Source organism: Anabas testudineus, chromosome 6 (assembly GCF_900324465.2).
Source record: "Anabas testudineus chromosome 6, fAnaTes1.2, whole genome shotgun sequence".
NCBI classification, from domain to species: Eukaryota; Metazoa; Chordata; class Actinopteri; order Anabantiformes; family Anabantidae; genus Anabas; species Anabas testudineus.
In genome coordinates, this window is record NC_046615.1 from 5,754,116 (window position 1) to 5,778,173 (window position 24,058).

The 24,058-nt window shown below is 40.9% G+C and overlaps 1 protein-coding gene across 1 annotated transcript; it reads left to right on the top strand.

Moving 5' to 3' along the window:
- The first annotated feature begins 4,952 nt into the window (after nucleotides 1-4,952).
- Nucleotides 4,953-22,570, top strand: st3gal2 (ST3 beta-galactoside alpha-2,3-sialyltransferase 2). The gene is made up of 8 exons (XM_026365358.1): nucleotides 4,953-5,022; nucleotides 8,962-9,710; nucleotides 15,087-15,146; nucleotides 15,569-15,702; nucleotides 18,876-19,055; nucleotides 19,375-19,420; nucleotides 20,230-20,349; nucleotides 20,481-22,570. The coding sequence occupies exons 1-8, from the start codon at nucleotides 4,953-4,955 to the stop codon at nucleotides 20,652-20,654; spliced, it is 1,533 nt and encodes a 510-aa protein (XP_026221143.1). The 3' UTR covers nucleotides 20,655-22,570.
- Nucleotides 22,571-24,058: the final 1,488 nt, after the last annotated feature.

A 24,058-nucleotide genomic window follows, 5' to 3' on the forward strand; every position in this document is an offset into this window, starting at 1 on the left:
GCAGCCTGTGATTTTACACTTCAGCTCTTCTTGTGATTGTACCCGAAGCTCAATGTAAAACCTGCGCCCGACTGTCTGTTAGACATTAACACGCAAAGCTGTGAAAGACACTACCTGTGCTTCTCAAGGAGGTCGACACAGTTTAAACAGAAACATACAGAACCACCTCCTCCTCCTTACTGTAAATATTTTATTTACTTGACCTCCATGTTTATTGGGCTTCATTTAAAATTCCTTTTTTTTTTCTCTTTTCACAGTTTCACAAATTTTAATGTAACAGCATTTGTATTCATTTTTAAAGCACTGTTGTTAGCTTGACAGATGTTAGGTAAGTGTAAATATTAAGGTTGGCTCCGTTTTTATTTACTACTGGCAAAAAACAGACTAAACATACATACACTGCTGTGTAGGCTCCCAGCAAATTTAATTATCAAACAATGTTTCGGGCTAACACAGAACTTGAGTGTTTTTTGGTCCAGCACCTTTAAATGTTCTTTTGGAGTATTTGACAACACAAAAAATACTTAATAAATTGAATTTACTTATTGCTTCTGTATACTGTATATGGTCTTAAACCCAAAACACTGTAAAGAGATGACTTCTGTTTCTGTTTTGGCACCATACAAATTGAAAATTGAATTGAATTGAATTACTGTACTCTTTCTATTACTGTTACTATTACAATGCTCTGCTTGCTGCTGACAAGCCTGTTAGAAGAAGCTGCACTTACTGTATCTGTCTGAGAAGTGATCCAGCAGAACAGAAACGTAATAGACTGGATTTCAGATGAAGCACTTAATTAGTCTTGATAAATAGACTGACGAATGGAGCCTTACTGGTTTGGAAAGACTGTGATAAAGTCAGAGTGAATTATTGGTCACATATGAAAATATTTTTACATGTATCCAATATGACACGCATTGTAAAAACTGCCAATTACATTTTAGGGACTATTTTCGTGTAATGTTGCGGGATCCGAGTGGCTGTATGACACATTTAACAGAAGGCAGGGATGAAAGAATAATCTCTGTCTATACGATACAGATAGTGGGTTTCCATGGCTACAGCCCAGTTGCAGAGCAAGGCTTTCTGCTTACAGTTTATTAAAATGACATTTGAATTCTGTGATAAATATCCCATTATCTTCTTTTCAGATTGGCTGCTCTTTGACTGTGTCTGGGATTATTTTCTCATCCTGGTATATTTTATTTCATGTTTTCATTTTGTCTTTTTACTGTGTAGCTCGAGGCTGGTCATGACTCTCTCTGTCTCTGTGCACCTAGATGTTACAGACTGTGATCTAGATTGTGAGTTCAGAGAAAGCCAGGGGTGTTTGTCTCATATAAATGTACACTGATGCAGAGACACCAGAGGAATATCCCTGCCTTACAACACCTAACAATTCATATAAACTACCAGTAAAGTGTAGTGATCTTAGCAGAAGTTAAACAACTTCTCGTTGTAAACCGCTGTTATGCACCACAAAATATCTCTTTTCTTCTCAGATGTACACAAATATTTTATTCTGTTTACATAGATACACCATAAACACAGGTGTTTACATTCATCACAATTTCTGGCAATTTATGTATTTTTATGTATTAGTGGAATCAGTAACAGTGAGTTTTGTTTGATGTTGATTGCTATCAGTGCCTGAGAGTAGTCATTGAGTTGTTATCTTTTTTATTTCAGACAACAACTCAATGGACGAGTCCATAGAGCAGATGCTAACAGCCAGTATGGCGATACTGCTTTCTAGCACATTTTCAAGTTTGTAGTCAGTTCGTTCAGGCACACACATCCCTATACATATAAAACTATCCAACACCACCTGCCTTGCTAAGGACAGAATATCATTTATTAGTTCTACCGTGAATAAGTCTAAACATTTGTGATGCGTAGTATGATGAGGTGAACTTTGAAATGGTTCCTTCATTTATGTTTTTACGATCTAATAGGTGATAAATGCGCTATTTTTTGACAGAAGTTTTGATTATCATTTATTGGTAAGGTAACCAAAGGGTCAATCAGCTAACTAGCTTTAATCAAAAAGTTAATCATTAAATTAATCGACAGATCACATAGATTAATCTGCAGAAGAAAAAATGTTTGGATCAGTCCTAGAACTGACTAGAATATGAGCTTGGACAGACACGCGTGTAAACTGCAACTTGACTGGTTGTTAGAAGCACACACGTGAGAGATGGGTAATGTAGTTTGCTTTTGATTGATAAGCAGTTTTTTTCCTCTTTGTACTCTGTAATCAGAAAAGAAAACAGAAGTGATGGTTTCATTGTTGGGCAGCTGTAGCTGTGGTATAATTCTTAAGACTTTTTTGGATTTTAGCTACAGTAATGATAGAGGGGAAAAGAGAACAGGTAAAGTTCAAACAGCCAATGTGCATAAAAATAAACAAACGTGGCAGCGGACTGAGACTGCAAATGTAGCATAAGTGCAGGCAGGGTGAAGAAGAAAGTATTGGGTTGCATAAATATAAATCACATTAGACTGTCCATTGAAACTTACATATAATTTATGTTCATAGGCCTGTGCCCTGTGTTGTATGAAATTGCAGCAAAGCTGTTGCCACATTCAGCCAGGATACAAAGAAGGAGATGAGAGAGGGTTGAGTAAAGAGAGGAAGACAAAGCATGAAGAGGCTGCATGAGGGGGGAATACGGGGCACCTCTAACAACCAAAATGGCTGGGTTTTATTGTTTCAGATTCGCACCATCTGCAACGGTGATTGAAATGGAAAGAGAGAGAGCAGTAATGGAAGGGTACGGTACCAAACAATGACAAATAAGATGGCAAGTGAGGCAGAGAGAAAACGCTGGAAGAAAGCATAAATTATTGTAGAAAAAAAGGTGAGTGTAAATTATTAGAAATTGAACATTAGAAAAATCAATCAGTTCAACTGCTCTTATCCGATGCAAAAGAGAAGGGACATCAAAATGGAAATAGAAGAGGAGAGATAGAAATTGTTTGTCTAGCAGGGGGATGTGTCTCAATGGGTGTTAATGCACCTGTAATGCCGGCATCAATCTTTTATAGTCATAAACACATTCAAGTTCATGATTGGCGGAGATGGAGATAAATCAGGGGACTGAGAAATAAATGAAACAAATGATAGCAGAGGAGGAGATGGTAAAAAAAAAGTTGCTGGTGGGAGAGTAGATTATGAAAGAGTGAGTCGAAAATTAATTTAAATTTGTCTGTACCACGATAACAGCTGCTAATAACAGATGTTTCTACAGCAGGATTGTGCTGATGCCTTACTTTCTATTGTGATGATGTGAGGAAAAGAGAGTGGAGATATGGAGGAAAAAAGAAGCCGCAGCTCGAATGGGTACAAATTTTAGCTCATCTAGGCAGGTTAATGGTAGGCTAACAACACAGTGCTTAGTGACAGCAACTGTTAAGGCGTGTAATTAACGTAATTAAAGATGGTAATTAAACCTGGAAGGGGAGTTGCACAGATGCAGTAATACACCGTATTTGCACCCAGATGTACAGGCTGCTTTAAGCAGGGAATTGCTTTGTTGGTCACAAGGCAGATCAAAACTAGCATGAACAGGATCCTGTGAGTTGGTCAAGGTCATGTAGTAAATGTTGGTTGTCTAAGTTGGTCATTTCTTTCATTACCTTTCTCTGATACAGTAGGTCTCTTCATACGTCATACTTTACTTTCTTTACCTGAAAAGAGCTGTTCAACATCACAGACCCTGCCCTTGAATGCACAGAGTAGAAGATAGGACCATTTCTGAGAATGTGTACCTCTGGAAAAACAAGGAATTAAAGATGATTGAATTTGATGTGGATTATATTACATATTAGAGATAACACTAGTTAGTAATGCAATGTGTTGTTTTGAGTTTTCTGCCCATGAAATGATCCAACTAACAATGCATTAGTCACCCAACAGTACCCTCAGCACCAAACCCATTTATTCTTTTTAAAGACTTCTGACAATTATCTATTTCTTACTTTTAAAATGGCTGCATAATTTCTACAGTTCTACAACTGGGCAGTTTTTGCATTGCACAGCATGCATACAAAAACAGGACTAAAAATGCATTGGTTAGGGACTATTTTCAGTGGTGGATTAATACACATTTGGTGTAGAAGTGAGTATTTATGGTAGCAGTCAATGTGATACTGCAGCATTTATGTTTATCATAATGAAGAAACATCTTGGCTCATGCAGCAGCGTTGCTCATTTATTGTTTTTAATTGACAACTATTTGACTGACTGCCATCTGAACTATAAATTTTCATCTAGTTCTGAGATCAAGTGAGATTTCTAATTTGCTCAAATGTATGACCGAAACTATTTGCATGTTTTTTTACACAGATCGGGGTCTTTGTTTTTTGTTTTGTTTTTTTAAATCAGCGGAGCTCTGAGAGGGATGACCCATATTATACTTTGGTAAAACAGGTGATACATGTTAGTTGAAGGTTCATAGTTTTAGTCTTTTGCAGGAAGTTGTTGATATTTTCAAAAATATGCAGTATCTTCCAACTTATCCTTAGTGTAGTGGTGTAGGATATTAATATATAATTTTATGGACTGCAGACCTGTCAGTTTCCCCAGGCGTGTTTTCAGTGTCAATAACAATAATGCTGGTTCTCACTGTTCCGCAGTGATGCACAGAAATGTGGAGTAATACTGCTGCCAAGAGAACCAGGGAACCACATAAATACAGTGTGGAGCATGGAGCCCAGACTTTGGACCAGGATAGATTTGTTCTTGAGTTAATCGTTAAACCCCTTTACCTACCTAATAAAGAGATGAGGTGAGACTGAGTAGACTGAGGGCATCACAGACCAGAGAGCTCGACAGGAGGCAGAATGAGAAAAAAGACCCTTTCTGACACCTGTTCAGAGTCGTCGTCACAGAAAGACGGCTGGTAGGAGGATACTGGCTGATAATTGCTAGTTGTAAAAGTGTGATGGCATCAGACTTCCAGGAATATGGCAAGACAATAGGTGCTCCTAGAGCAGAAAACGGAGAGAACAAAGGTAGGTAATATGGGGGAGGTGATTGACAGTTTAAAGTGGTGAGCTCCTGTTAAAGTTGGACTGAAATCAATGCGAGAGAAGCGTTACTATTCTGAAGGCTGAGCAGTGTACACAAACTGGACAGAATACAAAACACAGAAGTCCAGATCACACACTGAAGGCTGCTCCCAATGTGTATTAATATACTAATACCAAGACAGGTGATGTCTATGGTCTCATTCAAAACATGCTGCAGCTTTGCTGTGCAGAATCGAGCATTTGTTCAGTGAAAGCCTGATGCATTGAATCATTCAACAGTAGATTTTATTGACAGCTGTGTGGATGTTAAAGGATGTTGGGCACAGCAACTACACAGATAGAGAACAGTACTGACCACAGTCAACGGTTTAATCCATTTGTCATTTGTTTTCCTAAAAAATGAATAACGAACACAGTGAAGACTGCTCGCAATTATGTTGGGAGCATTTCTTATTAAAACCAGAGGGGCAGAGGCCAACTTCATGCTGAAATTAATTGTATCCCTTGGCTACAAGGACAAATTGAAGAAACGCTAACAAGGTATTACAGAACTGTAACTTCACCAGCTCTGTCTGCTGTCTGTACCTTTGCAAGTGTGTTGGTCTGCATCTGGCTGCTGTTTGCCACTATTATACACTTCTGCCCCCACGAGACATCGAGTGACATCTGTAAAGGTATGAAAAGCCACCAGGACAGTCAGGACTGTGGGTGTAGGCGTTAACACTCATTATATATTCACTAAATATAGAAAATGGAAAAGAAATACGTCAACTAAAGGAAAGCAAAGTCTGTCCTAGTCATCTAGAAATTGATTGGATGGGTCAAGGTTGGGGACTCTGTGGTTTGTGTTGCCGTAACAACCCTGCATCGCTTGCTGGCTGCCATGGCAATGCCTCATAAATAGACTGGAGGAAAATAATCATTCATAGCTGGATGGTTGGGTGGGTGGGTCGGTTTCAACTAAGAGAGGCAGACTTTCGCAATAATGTAATTAGGTTTTACATCGTCATAGGTGGATAGGGCAGAGAAAAGGATATTCCAGTTCTCGACTAAGTATTGTTTGGTTTGAAACACCACACAGGCTGTGTTTCCTAAGGATATTCCTGAGGTAAAACATCATTTTATACTGAAAAACAAAAACAAATAAACACTGAATTCACTGTTGATTTATTAATTCAGTTATTAAATAGACCTGTTCAATAATAACTTTGATCACATATAGTTTTTATTGGGGGGTGAATAAACATTTGCAGTCTGACAAATTTTTACATCAAGTTCAGCAGCAGACAAAAACCTTCATTACTTTCCACAGACAAAAGCTGTGTCCGATTTTAATGAGTAGGACTTAACAGGTCAGAGATCAGATGAATTAATTTACATTTAGTAACTTAATTTACATGTAGCCTCAACATATATCTTGCTAAATTGAAATTAATTAAACTAATTTTTCAACCTAATGGTGAGTAGTAGTGATGCGTGATGCACGATCTGGTTGTACAGCAGCTGTAAACATGGCAGCAACCATGATCTGAGAGAGAGAGAGAGTTTGTATAGGTCAGTTTTTCCGCTTGATTTTATGCTCCGACTCTTTAGATCTGTATCCTGTCTGTCTACCTCAACATTTCTAATTTAGCATATTGTCATTTTGAAATTTGTTCTGCTTCAATCAACACAAACAGAGCCGAGCAGAAGTGTGTTCTGTGTTCACGTTTGTCCTTTGTGATGGACGGTCTGAAAGACAAACCAAGCAAGAAGAGTAAATGAGAGGGAGAATCGAAACAGCGGAAAAAAACAGAGCTGCTGCTGCAAACTAAAAACAGAACCAAGAAAGTAAGCTGAGCAGGGTTAGACTGAGGGGGAAAGAGGAGAAAATGTGAATTCAAGAGAAAGGAAAAGGATGAACGTGGGAAAGAAGAGGAGGTTTAAAAATGTCAATATAGTCAATGAAGCTAATGGCAGTGAATGACATTCTGTCTTTTATCTCTGTCTCTCTCTGTCTATACAGGTTTTCCACGGAACAAGAAGCAGACAGCAGGCCTGACATGGCAGTCAGAAATCTCTGAACCTCACACACACACACACACACACACACACTCACAGGAACATACTCGCGGACATTTGATCAAGATATAACCAACTTCCTAACTTTACTGGCAGCAAAGGTTTGTGCCTTAGGGGTTCAGCAAAACACACACACGCATCCGAATTTGCCAAAATTGCAGTACAGAGGCAGCAATATAACTTGGATTAGCGTGTGTGCGTGTGTGTGTGTGTGTATATGTATATGCGTGCGTGTGCAGGTGAGTGAGGCAGGTGTTTATAAGGCATCAGATGAACATTGACAGGGCAGACAGCTGCCGTAAAGTGGGTGCTGCCGGGGTCCTACCCTCAGATTACAGTTGAGCAGATTAGAGCTAAGCAGCAGTCACCTCGAGCTCACCAGCCCCATGAAACCTATGCAGCTAGCCAATAGGCCGTGCACCAACACACACACACACACACACATACGGGCGCACACATACACACTGGCACAGCTGTAGAACACAATTAAATTAGTGCAACTGGCAGACGTTGTGCAACCCCAGCTGAACACCATACACACATTAAATCAAAAGCACGAAGAGGTACACACACACACACACACACACACACTGTGCTGCAGGACAGATGCTGCCCCCACCTCTCCTCCCTTCGTCCTCTCAAAGCCAGCTGGAGAGAAGATGAGATTTGGGGATGATTGGTTTTGTCTTTTTTTATCGCACCCTCGGCACATCACTCCAGCCACTACTTTTGCCTTTCCTTGGTCCCGTCTCGTCCTCTGATGAACCATCCACATAAATTTCTTTGCACCAGGACAGAAGCTGAACCACTTGTGATGCTTTGATTATTTCTCCCAGAGTTCTTTTTAACATCATCAGAGTCAGACTTGACAGAACCCCTCTGTCCAGCACTGACCTCAAGAAGGTGATGGTGGCAAATGTGGTAATCTCATTGACATATGTTCATGGCATATGCTGCTGCTAGGATCCCCCACAAGGTTTTTTACATTAAGATTTCATCATTTACCGCAAAGAATTGAATATCTTATTGTTATATTATTAACTTTTTAAACTTTATCTCTGAGGCCACTGTACAGACGAAATGCAACCATATAGCTTGCAGAGCCTCAGACAGAGACAATGCTTTGAAAGGGGGGAAAATAAGATCTAGGCGAGGTGAAACTTAAGAGAACGGCAAAACAGAAAACTGAGAAAACAAATAACAGAGGAACCGAGCAGAGAAGAAGAGAGGTACTTCTTGGTTGAGCATGGCCAGATATGTGATGAAACAACCTTCAGGCCAGACCTCTTTTCCACCGCTCCTCCTCCCCTTCCTCCTCCTCCCTTCTTGCCTGCCTCTCTCTGCTGCTCTCAACTAGTCGACCAGCTTTCTTTGGCTACGTCGCTTCAGTGCAGCGAGACACACAGAGAAAGAGAGAGAGCAGAGCGCTGGAGCCGAGTTCCACATTTTCACAGAGGAGGGCCTGCTGCATCCGTCCACGCCGGGCACTGGATTTCTCTGAAGATGGACATTGAAGTTAATCCAAAAACTGAGAAAAGGAGAAAAGAGAGAGGATGTAAAGGGAAATACGTGAGGTTAGTGGAAGCAAGAGAGGGGAAAGTTAGAGTGTAAAAAAAAAAAAAAGCAATGAGGGTATGAACATAGGAGAGGGAGAGGTGGGAAAAGAAGAAAAGCTGAAGGAGAGATCATCTCACCGAAAGCAAAAGGACTTCCAAAGCAGTCAGACTACAACTGCGTGTAATTCATCCGCGATTCCGGCGTGTGTGTGCGCTGAGACATTTCTGTGTGAGACACACATAGCTGTGGAGGAGAGAGAGAATCCAACGGGTGGCAGAGAGAAAGCGTGGGCTCTCCACTGAGCACACAGCTTGACTGTGAGACAAATTGACTCATTGACACGTTGTCTTCTGCGTGTGTGTGTTTACTTGTCTGATACAGTGGGTGATCTTGTGGATCAGAGGACTAGTCAGGGGGTCATCCCAGTCACCCTGACCAGGCCTTGGTGGTTGTTACGTGGAGGAGGAAGAAAGAGTGGGCTGGGGACAGTGGCAGGCACAGGGGTGGGGACATGGCCTTGGGGGGGCCGCATCCCATCCTCCACCCTGCACCGGGACAGGCGCTGGGGCTGGGGGTCCTGGGGTGGGGGACCGTCCAGGGGAGTTGCCAGACTCTCCGAGTTCAGGCCCTGGCTGAGTGGAGGGGCCGTTGGCGTGACAGGTGGTGAAGGTAATGCTGGAGGAGGAGGCGGGGCGGAGAAAGGAGGCAGAATGAGATGCTCCCGCAGAGTCTGGGTTGTCCTGGCCTCGCTGGCTCTCGTCTTTTTCACCTCACTCTTCTTCTCCGTCTCGCTTCGCGGAGGCGTCAGCTTCAACTACCTGGAGCCACCTGGGTGGGAGGAGTCGAGGCGAGTGAAGCTGGTCCCCAGCTATGTGGGCGCACACCGACTGTCATCACAAGACACCCTGCAGCAGAAGACATGTGCCTGCCCGCGCTGTGTTGGAGACCCTGGTGTTTCTGGTTGGTTTGATGAGAATTACGATCCAGATATCTCACCTGTTTGGACCAGAGACAACATGAAGCTGCCCTCTGATGTCTACTACTGGTGGGTGGTAAGTAACATGATTTAACTTATTATTAGGATATCAAGTGCATAAACGTCTGCTGTTTGGAACTGGATTACTTACTGCTTATGGTCATGTCAGAATCCTGTATAAACAGTAAAGCAGTAGATCAACATTTTGAGAAATGTACTTTCCCACTTTCTACTATTGATTCCATGAAAAAACTGGCTTGTGTCTCATCTCCTAGTGGCGAATATGAAAGTACAGCCAGCAGCTGGTTAGCTTAGTTTAGCACAAACACTGAATGCAGGGGAAACAGCTTGTCTGGCTCGGTAAAGAAAATCAATGTGCCAGCATCTCTAAAGCTCATTGATTGTTTAATGCTGTGTCACATGGTGTCAGAATTTTCTAATTGTACACATTGGACCTGTCATTAAACTGTGACTTTGATTTATTTATTTATTTATTTTTGCAATAAAACTGGACATCTGTAAGATATAATGCAGTACATTGGCATCTTGTTAGCCCGCAGACTGTGCTTTTCTGATTTAATATGTATGTTTATTTCTGCACAAACAATCATGTTGGATGTAAACATCAAAAACTCAAAGAATAGATGTAATGTTCATTTTTACAGCACCATCAACATCTGTTTGTATTTATACCACACAGAGGGCCAGTTGTTTTCATGGAAGATACACTGGTGGTGAACGATATAATCACAGATCTCACCCCATCCTCCTCATCCTCCTTGAGCCAACCAATCTCCTCTTACAAGCACAACATGCTTCCTGTGCCTCCCTGCCAGTCATGTGTCATGGTGTTAGTGAAAAACATTACAAGCTTCTGGGATTTCCTTAAACCACTATTGCACAGTGACTGAAAAACTGAAATCAGTTTGTATTCTGAGAAATTGTGAGGGGAAAAGGAGAAACCTATAATCAGTGTCTTTGCATTTATACCTGCTTTCGAACAATGTTTCTGTGACCAGATGCTCATTTTTCGGTGCGGTCACTTGGAAATATGTTTAAATTTTGTTTTTGTAGCATTGGTGTCTTTGAGTAGTTGGTTTAGAGCCCTGTTTCATAGCCGTAGCTTCACTCCGGCTCTGAAATGGCAGAAAACTGCAAACACAGGCCAACAGCTGCCAAGTCATTAGGTCACACTGCAACAGAGAGGTGATGAACTGAGGGAGATGGAGGGGGTGGTGAAAGAAGGCAAAAGAAAGGAGAGAAAGAAAGATGAAGAGGGGGGGATTCAGGGGAGAGCACTTATAGAATAAGTAAGCCTGGGCCATCGGCAGCTGGATAGTGCAGTGGTAAGATCACCACCCTTCATGCGAGAGACTGGGGTTGGAATCCCGGCTGTGGTTTAGTAGGGGTCCTTAGACAAGCAGTCCTTAAACTTACCCTGCCTTGTACCTCACTCGTACGTCGCTTTAGATAAAAGCGTCTGCTAAATTATAATTTTTCAGTCAATATTGATATTTCTCATAAAAATCGAATCTGTATTTCTGTCCAGCTTAAAGGTTTCTCTTCAATCTCTTTACTTCTTTGTGCGATGTCAAGACATCATAATGCCCTTATTGGCATCATGTCTTTTGCAATAAAGTAGACTATTGCATTTGTGAGATTAGTTTGTCTCTCCAGTTTTTGCCCTGAGACATTGTGCTGGAGATAGTAGACGCTATCACATCTGTTGTTGCAGTGCAGGTATCTTACTGGTTGCTTGAGTCTGGGACTGTAAAGTCTTGCACTGTGCATGCTCTAAAGGATGGTACTCCTTTGTCTTTTGAGCTTTATGCCTTGTCTGTTGGGGTGTCTACTTTGGTACATCTCTGATTCACAGAAGAAGCTATGTGTGCTCCTTTTTTATCTCTTCTGAGGGAAGTCCTTCAGTCCCAAGTGGTTTAATATGGAGAGTCAGTGTAGTCCAACAGAACAGCGCAATAACATCTGCTTTGTCTTATTTGTGGATCACTTGACTTGCTTTTTATCCTAAATCCTAATCAACTGATGGTAGGTAAAAGGGAAAACAAACAATTATGTGTCTGTGCAATTGGAGTAGATGCTCGTCAGTCAAACCTAATGTGCTACTGTGCACTAGTGCCTCAGCAGGCAGGGGAATTGAGCATTAAATGAATGAGAGATTTTTCCTGTGCACGACTTAATTGATGTTTTAGGTTGGTGAAACACTTTGAGCATTTAAGATTATAAACACTCAACCACCTAAAATCTTCGTAATAACCAAATCAACCAAATACAGTATCTTACCAGTTATTTGGGTTCATTTGGAAAACACACTGTGCATAATTGATTGCAATTTGTATGATATTGAGAGATGAGACGGAAAATTGCTGGAAGGACTAGAGGAGTGTTTTAGCTAGTAAGTACTCATTAAGTACTAAATAATATCTGTTTAAAATCAGTTCAGTCAACATAAGGAAGTTCTTATAGATAGATATCGACTCATATATTAGCAAACTAACAATATATATTTTAGTTCAGTTAGGACAGTCCTGTAATATTTAAGTGAAAACTTTGAACTAGCTGAAGTGTGAATTCATGATTGCTCCTGGAAATCACACTGTTCTGCCATTGTAATAAAGAAAAGTTGTATTTACTTCAAAGTAGATGGCAGCAAGTTTATACTAGCTCAGGATGGTTGAGAAGAAGAAAGCAAAATGGCATTCGGTATGGCTGCCAAAAAACATCTGCCAAAAATGAGTAGCCCCTGAACAACAGCAGTGCAGCATGCCAAGCTGGCTCTGGCATCATGCAGGGAGACAGAAGAAGGCAAAGGAAGGAGAGATGAAGTAGGATGGAAAAACAGAGAGGGAAGGAGGTAGCAGCATGAGAAAAGACATCATAGAGAGTAAAGGGGACTAGAAGAAAGATTTAGTGGTCTGTGATTACAGCACTGATGGGCTGTGTGGTGCACAGGCATCCCAGAGCGATGAGGAGATAAAGAAAGACAAGGAGAGGAGGAGAAACAAAGAAGGACCACGGGAAATTAAAGAGAAGGAATTAGACATGAGGGCAGTGAGACTGCAGGAGAGCATGTGCGAATGAAAATGTAAGCGAATGAGATCTGTGTTGGGAGAAGCGAATTAAGGCCAATGGTGGGTGAAAAGGAAGTAGTGACAAAAGAGGGTGCAAATGAAGATTGCTGTGTGGGAGACTGGGAGAAGGGAGGAAAGGAAAAGATGGATGGAGAGGAGCAGCCAAGTAGCCTTCAGTATTCTGAACCTTAGTACTGTGTGTGTGTGTGTGTGTGTGTGTGTGTGTGTGTGTGTGTGTGTGTGTGTGTGTGTGTGTGTGTGTGTGTGTGTGCGTGCAGGTGCTCACTTTCTCTTTACACGCATGGGTGCCCATTCGCTGCCTGTGTGATTTGGCAGACGCTCAAACTAGAACAATTTTTTTTTGTTGTTGTTCAATTGGACAAGTTCTCATTGTCAGCTGCTGCTTGAATAGTATGTGTCATTGTTCACTTTGCGTCACACAATGAGGCACTTCAAAACCATGATCCAAAAAGGATAAAGGTAAAGGTCACACTCCACCATTTAAACAAATTGACAAAGTGGAAATGTATTTCTGTCTCATGTTATTTCATGCTCGTTAGAGCACAAGCACTTTGTCAGTCCAAAATGACTGGTGTCTAAAGCAGCGGTTCACAATCATGTCATCTTCTAATTACAGCTAATGTGGAGCTTGTGCAGCGTGAGTCAAATCAAGTCAAGTGGGTGCAATCCGAAGTCTTTTAGCATAAAATTAGTTTGACTTAAGAGTAACGTCTGACTCAATAATGTCAAAGAGAACCCCACAATGTTCTCTCCAACTTTTTTAGGAAGCCTTCACACACTAGAAGTGAATTTACCAATAGATTTTTTTTTCATCTGACTAATATTTTTTAAATCGTTAATTTGTCAATGAGTTCTTTCACACCAAAGGCTGACTTTGCTGTGTGAAAACGCAGCATATTAATTAATTTAATTGTCTTTGCACTGTGATTTTGCTTGAACAGCACCTGGGTATGTGCGTGGTACAGGTTTAGCTTCTGCACCAAGCGATTAAATCCTGCTGGTTAGTTTGAGATGCACCCACATTTTCAGTAAATGTCAGTACAATGAGCACCAGTTCATAATCGCTTGATGTAGAAAACGTTTTTGTAATGTGACTTTAAGGTAACTGGTTATTTTCTCTGGACAATTTCTTTGTCCTGTAGGTGGTAGGCGCAGGTTTTCACGTGCTGCATTACTGTTGGCATCTTAAATCACGAAACTATATATTCATAACTACTGTATACCATCCGGAAAGATACATAAAGTTTACATAAAAACTAGTTCTAGCTCAAAAGGAGCACCGTGACGTTCACGTGATGCCCTTGATGTTGAAAGATTCTTGAAACTTCAAGGATATTTTGAGTTGATTTAGCTCCTGCATGACTTTCGGGTGCACTTGGCTTTAAGTTTCTACCGCATCATATTTACAACTCAGATTGATTGATTTACACAACTCAGAGAGGCTAGAATTATGTAACCTTGCTTATCAAAACTGAAATGGAGGATATTCAAACTAAATCACTTTAATGGCATTTAGTGTTTTCAACAGTGCATTAAAGGCTTTTTCAAGACATAGCGTTTTCTTTCAGGAAAACTAATAGCTTCACATCCATGGTGTTATTTATCCATTAAACCTTTGACAGAGTGATGCTTAATTACGTTAGTCTCATAATAAAGGGGTGTAAAGTATGTTAGAGAAAAAATTACACCTAAACTATCATCTTCCTACCCTTTCAACTGAAATCTCCTCATCTCTTTATCTGTAACCCTTGTCTTTACATTCTTCATATCCAGTAAAGTTTACCTTTTATCCAGCCTCAATGTATCCTGTTTGTTTTTGGTTCATTTAGACAGGAGATCCTTGTTTTTATTTCTTCTGTCAGTTTTACTGTAGGTCATTTGGACAGGTTATTGTTAATGTTGGACAGTACAACACTAACATACAAATACATTTCATCATCCTGTAATTAAAACAGTTCATCTGCAGAACACCAAGACCCAACAGCTCTGAACACAACAATCCTCCCTTTTAGCTTCTTCTTTTATTCCTTTTTTCTTTTTCTTTTTTTTTTTTTTGCTCCCGTCTTTTATTTTATTTTCTTCAACTTGTTCTTGACATGTGGACAGCAGTGCCTCTCCTCCTCTGACCACGGCTCACCCAGTCTGACTGCATCCTGTCAATGTGACACATGACACACAGACAGACAGACACAAGCACCTGCTTATTTGCAGGCGAGTGCATACGCACACACATACATGGGCGCACGGAAAGCAACTGAATTTTAAAGTCCAGTGTCAGATGCAGTTTGTCTGCAGAAAATAAAATCTACATCCTAACCATACTTCTGTCTTTCCCTTTTTAGATGTTGCAGCCTCAGTTTAAACCCCACAGCATCCAGCAAGTTCTGCTGAAGTTGTTCCAGGTAGATTATATTATTTATTCATCCTTCCATTACTGTGGTATTTTCAAATCAACCAGGTCATTACTTCACACTCTTGGGCAAAGGCTAAGGGGAACAGTTTGTCTTTGTCCGATGTTAGTTTTATTAGTGACTCGGTTTATTTCTTTTAGATGTATCTTATTTTCCATTCTGACTCTAAGAGTGGTGTAAGGCTATATGATTAAATATCTCAGGCTCCCTGAGGGTAGAAGGGTCTCATGTATATTTTATGGAGGGTCTCATGAAGAATTCACCCCAGTATTGAGAGCAGGATGTATTTTTACAATCAGGTTGGAGCTGCAGGTTATTTTGTGTCTCTTGCAGTTCCAGTGCAACTGTCCCACTTAATTTCCTGTGCAGCTTGAATCCATCTTGCTTGTTTTTATCATGACTGTCTATCGCAGGTGATTCCCGGAAGGTCGCCGTACGGCTCGTGGGATCCGGGGCGCTGCCTGCGCTGCGCCGTGGTCGGCAACTCTGGAAACCTCCGTGGGGCTGGATATGGGGCGACAATTGACGAACACAACTACATTATGAGGTGGGTGGGGAGGATTGTGAAATACAGATGAAGAGTGAAAGAAATGAGACGGATAGAGACTAGGAAGACACAGAGAGAAGTAGGAGGAAAGAAACAGCTGGAGAGAAAGAGGGAAGACAGTCTGTGTGAGAAGAGCACTATACCATCAAACTGCACAGTATGTGCCAAAAAAGTTACATCATGGAAGATTATTTGTGTGCAACAGCGAGAAGCACTTACATACAGTGGCAAGAAAAACTATGTGAACCTTTGGGAATTCCATGGTTTCCTGCATTCAGTTGTCATAAAATGTGATTTGATCTTCATCTAAGTCAAGAGTATTAACAAATATAATGTGCCCAAAATAATAACACAAAAACAGGTATGAACTAGAGCTAGACGCAGACAGCAGATGTGTGTGTGTGTGTGCGTCTGATACTTCATTTATTCTTACTGTTTAATGCTCCCCTGCATCCAATTGGTTGACAGAGAGGTCACCCGATCTGTGTGAGGTCACTACCAGGAGCTTTATGTCTTAAGAAGCTGAACTATATAGAGCACATCTCAGTTCCCTTACTTTCATCCATGTTTCCCTCGCTGACATCTTTTCCTTGCATCTCAGTCTGTCCCTCTGAAAATGGGAGCAGAGAAGAAATATGGTTCAGGAAAATAGCGTGCTTTGCTTTCGACCATCATCTGAAGTGACATCTGTTTTTGAGGCCAGCAGCTTCAGCTGGATCAGCTGTCAGTCAGATGTTAGATTTATGTGGTGATTTTTCTGGGTTTGTATTCGCTCATATACACCTTATCCAAATTCAAATACACCAAGAGCACACACACTTACTAGCTTGCTCATCATTTAAACATTTACATATTTACTGTATTAAGAATCTGTATTACATAATTTACTTTGCTCTAATCACCTGAATAATCATAAATGTGATTAACAACCTGCCAGGTCCAAAACTAACATTAGCTCTTCATTGTCTAGAAACAATGTTTACACATTAAAAGTTGATTTATTTATAATTATATTATTTTTTCTACTTAATTTTTTCTTAACCTTGTCTGTAGAGCCTTCATGTATTGTATTGTTTCTTTTTCGGTGTGATGTCAGTAGTAACATTAGCTGTTGTGCTAAGTATTACTACAGCCAGACAATGTGTGAATTTCAGTTAATTGCCATTAACTGGCACATCTATATGATACAACTATATGTGTACATGCCCTGTGTGAATTTTTATATTAGTGAATGACCCAGATGGTGAACAATTAAAATGTATTTATTGCTTAAAAACATCAGCTTCACCTCCTCTCCCTGACATTTGGGATAGAGGTTTACAAAAAGAAAACATTAGGAGAAAATCTTCCCCATTGCTTAACGAAAGTTGCAAAACCTTAAAGGAGGAGTGTATCCTGACTCTTCAGAGCAGAAAAGAAAAAGCGTTGGCACGGCCTTTAAGATGAAGGACCAATTCTTGCTCAAGTGGGGAGCAAGGAACAATGAAATAAGGGAATTGGGATGTACCATAGATTGTATCTTTCACATACACACCTACAGAGTGAAGCACATAAGTTTGTTTGTCCCGATCTACTCCCCTGGTCGTTTTCATGCAGCGGTGATGAATCACAGAGCCTCATTGTTGTTGCTTGGCATGAACACACAGCTATATGTTGTTTCCTGCAGTGTGTGTGTCTGTGTGTGTGTGTGTGTGTGTGTGTGTGTGTGGTGTGGGCACGTGCTAACGCCATGAAAGACTCAGCAGGAATGACTAGTATCAGCATCCATTAACGTTGCACTCTCACTACACCTGTGTGGGCCGCCTCCAACTTCCATCTCCTGCTACACATTGTCATTGCTGTGGGTAGATTCTGATTTGTTTTTCAAATGAGCCTGGCCACCATCATCAACCCACTTACTGTCTGTCTGCCTTTTCTCTCCCACTATCAGAACAAGCATCTGTTTCATTCACTGACATATGGGTAGATGCATTGAGTGGCTTTTGTTGTTGTTGTTGTTTTATTTATTTATTTTTTATTTTTTGGTGCAACTTCCCGTTTACGTAAACTCAAACCTCCAAATGGTGAGTCACATATACTGTAAATACAGGAATCCTCTGAAGTACCCAGGCAGAGCTGCCTCAGATGTCTTATTGAAGGTTACAGTGGCTAAATATGTTCAGAAGTGTAAGTTTGCAAGGTTCTGAAAGACAACCCTAATACACAAGAAAGGTTGAATTACTGAGCAATGAAATGTAATCTGGTCAGGTGTGACTAGTAGGATGTGATGACTAATGTTCGCAAATTATTGATATATTGTGTAACTGACATTGCTGAGTCAGACTTACATTACACTTCCCTTTATAAGCATAAAGTTACCAAATATGGCAAGCTCACTAAGACAAGACAGTCAGGCCACCTGGCTGTCCTTTGCCAAGAACTAATTCCAACATGTAACTTGCACTGTCTGATAAAACAACGTGCTTATTAGTGAACCTTGAAGGTGTTGAGTACTACAGGACTGAACAAAGCTGGACTCGCTTTTTCCCCCTAGTACAGTCGCCTAAACACAGCCAGCGCTGTACTTAAAGCTGCTCTAACAAACATGCTCTTTAGAAACTTAATGAAGAGTAAATGTTACTGTTTATATTGAGAATTATCATCCTAGCTCTATGTTATGTTTCTATTTTAGTCTCTTTTGCCTCCTTGTTTTCATTTTAAAGCCCTCAGCTGAAACTGAATCAGTTAGTAACAAAGCCTATGCCACTTGTCCAGCACCGAACAGCAGACAGATATAGTTAGAGGTGAGCTGGTGAACATAGTGGAGTCAAAGCAGCTAAAGAGCCAAATATTTCCCTCAGGAGCTAGTGGAGCCTGAAATTGAGCTAAAAGGACTGTGGTTATTGAACTTACATTTGTCAGGTGGGCAGAAACACTAACTTGCAGACTGTAGGTTTATGTATTTGGGATCTACATTTCAACTTAGCAAGGTGACATTGTGACTTTTATTTTAGGAGCTTATTGTGATGCCTCCAATTAATATTTGAGTTATTGTGCAATAACTCTTTTTTCTTTCTGCAAAATTGCTACTGCAAACCTGTGTGCGACTAGAGATGAAGCCTCACAAATCACCGGCTAACACAGTGTTACTTGAAGATGAACGTTTCTCAGCCTGTTTGTCTGTCCTGCTACAGGATAAATCTGGCCCCTACGGTGGGCTACGAGGAAGATGCTGGCAGCCACACCACCCACCACTTCATGTACCCGGAGAGTGCCAAGAACCTGGCGGCCAACGTCAGCTTTGTGCTGGTTCCCTTTAAAACGCTGGATCTTGTCTGGATCACCAGTGCCCTGTCCACCGGCCAGATTCGGTTGTAAGACATGAACACATACACACACACACACACACACACACATACATACATGCATAAGCACGGATTAACACATATGTGAATGCACATGCATATGGACACAAACATAAGGTGAAGTAAAAACACTAGGATCATTTGATTTCAGAGCACACATGAGGCAAGAATCCATGTCACTACACACACAGAGTTCAGGCTGTGAGAAGCTAGCGAGTCGCTGGGTTTGTACGATCTGTCAGCTGTCAATCATCCAGAATTCATAGCTGCAGCAATCGCACACCGTGCTGATTGAACGTGCCTAATCAATTTCTGTCTTCTCTCTCAGTACATATGCTCCAGTGAAGCAGTTCCTCCGTGTAGACAAAGACAAGGTGTGTATTTTCAATAATAACTGCAATATCTTTGCCTATTCCCGCATAGTAATTTGCCAACACATACACAGTACTGTACCTTATGCATTCCCCCCACCCCCAACCGCCAACACACACACACATATACACACACAAACAGAGTGACCCTGCTTTGCTGCAATTATATCATCCCCTCCCCATTGTTAATGAAGGATTACAGTTAGATTAAAAACCTTCCCATTGTTTTAAATAATCTTCTCTTCACTCTTTAATCCATGAAAATAAATAAACTCACACTAATCCCCAGCATGTGTAGATATTGTGCGTATCTTTGCCTGGTCAGATACGCAGTCTTTGGAGCTGACCCAAAAATTTAGATTTATAAGATTTGCTCCTCCACTGTGGAGCTCTAAGCAGCCTAAATCCGTGTTTGTTGGGACTGAACATCACCTGGAGGGAGATGATAAATCTGTAATTACAATTCATTTGGTTAACAGTGCTTTTAATCTTTCACAGCAGTCACAACCTCAGGAAGCATTAAAATTTAACTTGGCAAAATCTTTTCTTGTTCAGTTGGACGTTTTGAATATGCAGTATGAGCTTGTCTTTGTATTATAAATATCATCGCAGGGCAAGTTTCGAATTTGAATTCAAAGGAACTTAATTTTAAACCTGCATAGACCAGGAACATTTAGGAAAACAAATCCTAATTCTGTTGCTGTAAGACAGGAGGCTATATCAATAGGGAAAGGTTTGATACTTAATTAGATTTATAGCAAGTAGACAGTAGACATATGAACACAACTTGTGCATCTCTGTCCACCACCCAGGTGCAGATCTTTAACCCAGCATTCTTTAAATACATCCATGACCGTTGGACCAGACATCATGGCCGCTACCCCTCCACGGGAATGCTAGTGCTGTTCTTTGCCCTTCACGTCTGTGACGAGGTCAGTGTGATTCTCCTTCTTCTCTACTCTACATTTTTACGTGATGCTGAAACTACACCTACATCGTATTTATCCTGGACACCCACGCATAATTAATAACTCACATGCTCCATTTTTCCATTCTCCTAAAGGTAAATGTGTTCGGTTTCGGAGCGGACAGCCGGGGAAACTGGCACCACTACTGGGAGCAGAACCGCTACTCAGGAGAGTTCAGGAAGACCGGCGTCCACGATGCAGACTATGAAGCCCACATCATCCAACTTCTGGCCAAGGCCGGCAAAATCACTGTATTTCCTGGGAAATAACCAGCAAGTCACCCTGCATATATCAGAGGTTTTGTGTTAGAAAGCCGGTTCAGACACTGTAGAGGCGGCTTAGAATGTGTAAGATGTTCTTTCACTTTCACTTCCCACTGTGGTCAATCAAATCCTTACTGAAAGATGACAACACGGTCACAAAAATGACTCGTCACATGAAGTGAACTCCTACCAAAAACTCCTTTACTTTATCCCAAGTAGTCCACTAGTCTTGGTTCTAAATGGAGAAAGTGGTGCAGACTGTTAGGAACCAGGCATGAGGAACATGTAGAAATGTAGTTCAGCTCACTTAGGACTGACTGAAAAGGGACAAGTGAGCCTTACATTTGAAAAGTAGGTATCTCAAGTCACAAGGATTTAAAGACCACTGATCTCTTTCCATGGACAGCTTCTCCTCAGAGGTGAAAACAAATGAAGGCTGCACAGAATGGTAAAAATAAACTCAACCGATCATCCCAAATACCGACTGTGTGAGGATTGCATATTTAAATGTTCACCTTCCGTTTTCACCATCCACTAGCAGAAATGCCGAAAACGCCACAGAACGACACCAGCTGCACCAGTGGGACCATTGTTCTCTGGTTCTATTGTTCTCCAGTCATGTGGTGGCAAACGATCAAACTCTGAAACTCTGTCTCTGTTTCACCTTCTAAGCTGCGGATGTTGGGAAACATTAGGAACCACAAGCCTTCACACATGTTGGAGCCTGGAGACACCGTCATTTGATTTGCCTTCACTCTAGAAAAAGATTCTCTTCTCCGATCCTATACAAGGCAAAAATCTTTTACTTGCCATTTTTCATGACTCGTCTTTATGAGAGTTCTGTAGTGTTACAGTATGTCTGACCGTTATGGGTTGTAAAACGTGCGGTTGCACGACAGAAGGTGATTGCTGTGAGTTGGTAATGTACGGCTGTCCTCTAGACCTCCCAGGGTCCTTACAAGGCTCAGCAAGGCTTCAACATGTTGCAGCACATTCACAGAAACATGATCAAGACTTATGCCTTTCCACAATTCTGACTCCGAAAGATCCCTGAAGCACTAGTATGAGCTTCTGCTCCTGTAGCCTGGTTTTAAATACCACAGTGTGTCTTTATTCGCATCCAGACACAGAGAGAAATGTTCTGGGAAGAGGTGTTGGACGGACCGAGTGAGACTCTAATGAGGCCAAAAGTCCATCTCTTGGGATTTTCATGTTTTGATGGAGGCACACTGGTTTCTGGACTGCAGTTTAATCCCCATGTTGTCTGTCAGGGTCTAATTTGGGAGAGAAAGACTGGTGAGAGAGAGCTGGGGAATGAAGAACCAGTCTCAACAAAGCCAGCATCAGAGACATTTCATTTGCTCCAGTGTTTTTGAAAAGGAAAAGAGGTTGTATTTGCTGTTGCTCGAGTGCCACTACACAAACCGTACTGGCATCACTACGTTGGATTTAAAAGGACCAACACAAAAGGGGCTTCCTTCCCCCTTTTGCACCATCTTAAAACTGCAACCTGACTTCTGTATCCCAGCTGAGTTAGAGACATTTCACCCCAGATTAAGGCCAATATGATGGGGTGAAAGAAAATTCCACTGGATCTGGGAATTCTTTAACCTGTCAGCAGTTTGGATTTATTAACCACTGGTCGCTGCTCAGCCAATTGAAACTTCAGCTGTGTCTAGAGGGGGCAGAGCCACCAGACGCCTTAGACTTCACCTACGTACCGCATAAACTGCAGTGTTGTTCTGATTTTCATGATTGCACATCCCCCTGCAGACTGCAGATAGCGTGTAATCAAACTGAATTTACAAGGTACCTTTTTGTAACAATCTTGTTCTTCTACATTATGTACACATACATATAGGTCTATGATTTCAACTATGATTTCAAGCAAAAAGGAAACTAAAAGATTTTCTATACTTTAAATATTTTTAATAGGATTTCTATTCTACATGGTAAGTATTTGTTACATGCTAAGAAACAGTATTGATTTTTGAGCCACTTAGCGAGTTTTAACTAAGGAGTATGTACTGTGCTAACTACCAAAAGTTAAAATTAGCCAGATTGCATGTTGTAGGTAATTTAAACTATGAGGTTTTACAACAAGAACTAGAAATCTGTGGAAGATGGCTTACTGAGTTTCTAGGATGATTTTATTTTGTCACACAGGCTATTTACTGTACCAATATAGTCCCTGGATCCTCCTCAAGCCTGGGGGTACAGATTGGAAGGGGGCGCTTTAACACAGCTAACACAAACTGCACAACCACCTTTCTCAATTTAATGCACCCAGGGCTTGAGGGTCTATCAGGGGCAGCATGCTACAAGTCCTTTGAGGCTTGTGTTTTGTCAAGAAATGGAGAACTACAAGGAACAAGGCTTATAACTAGGACCACTTCAGATTATTAGATTAGATTAGATTATAGATTAGTTGTCGGTGATAGATCTTCAAGCCATGTGTTCATTAAATTGAGCAAGGTGGTTGTGCTGTTTGCTTTAGCTGTGTTAAAGCATTGTAAAATATCAGTTAATGAACACAGTGTGAGGTCTCCGTTGTTGCTGTGGCTCAGTACCATGGGTCGAAAGCGGTCACCTTGAAACCTGCACCTCCAGGTTTAAGGTATTGTATTGTAAGTAGCCTATATGGTAATTTTTGATTAAAATCATTACAAAAAGCAATTCTGCTATCTTCCACAGAGTTCCAGTTCTTCTTGCAATAATTACTTATAATACTTTCTGGCTAATTGGCTGCCAAACACTATTGGTTCAAAAGTTTACCATTGTTGTAAAAAAGGATATCCTGTAAATTCAGTTTAATTGCACCGTACATCGCAGGCTGTAATCTGAAGTGTTACTTGTTATGTTTGAGTCCACACTTTTTCTGCATTTGTACTGTTGGCTCAGATTTTCTTTTTCTGTGTAAAATGCATACATGTTTTTATCATGATATGGCATAATCAAATAATCCACATTGTCACTTATTTACATGTTTAACAGACACACAAACAAATGTCAGTCATGGAAGTGTTGCTAGACTATCGAGAAAAAAAAGGACATCGGTGAAAAACACAAAGTTTGTGACGCGGAGAGGTAGGAAAATAAAAATATTTGGTTTGAGCCAAAGCTGTAAATCCATCCAAAGATGGAATGATGTGTTTATCAAGAAGCAGCTGCTGGCAGATAAGGAAAAGTACTCAGGGTTCCTATGCAGGTCAGGAAAATATGGAAAGGCCACCTTGAAGGTACACTAATATTTTTACTTCCTCAAACCACTACACAAAACTAATGTATGTATGTCTGGCTTTGAATGATTGTTGATCAGTAGTGATGACTCAACACGTACTTTTAGCATTTATGGCTAGTTTCAGTGAAACTACAAGTAAAGATACATTTAGTTGTTAGATCATTCTTAA

Coding starts and splice junctions, on each gene's coding strand:
- st3gal2 (XM_026365358.1), top strand. CDS start 4,953: ATGGCATCAGACTTCCAGGAATATGGCAAGACAATAGGTGCTCCTAGA. Junction 5,023..8,961: donor AGAAAACGGAGAGAACAAAG/GTAGGTAATATG, acceptor CTCTCCACTGAG/CACACAGCTTGACTGTGAGA. Junction 19,056..19,374: donor TCCACCGGCCAGATTCGGTT/GTAAGACATGAA, acceptor CTTCTCTCTCAG/TACATATGCTCCAGTGAAGC.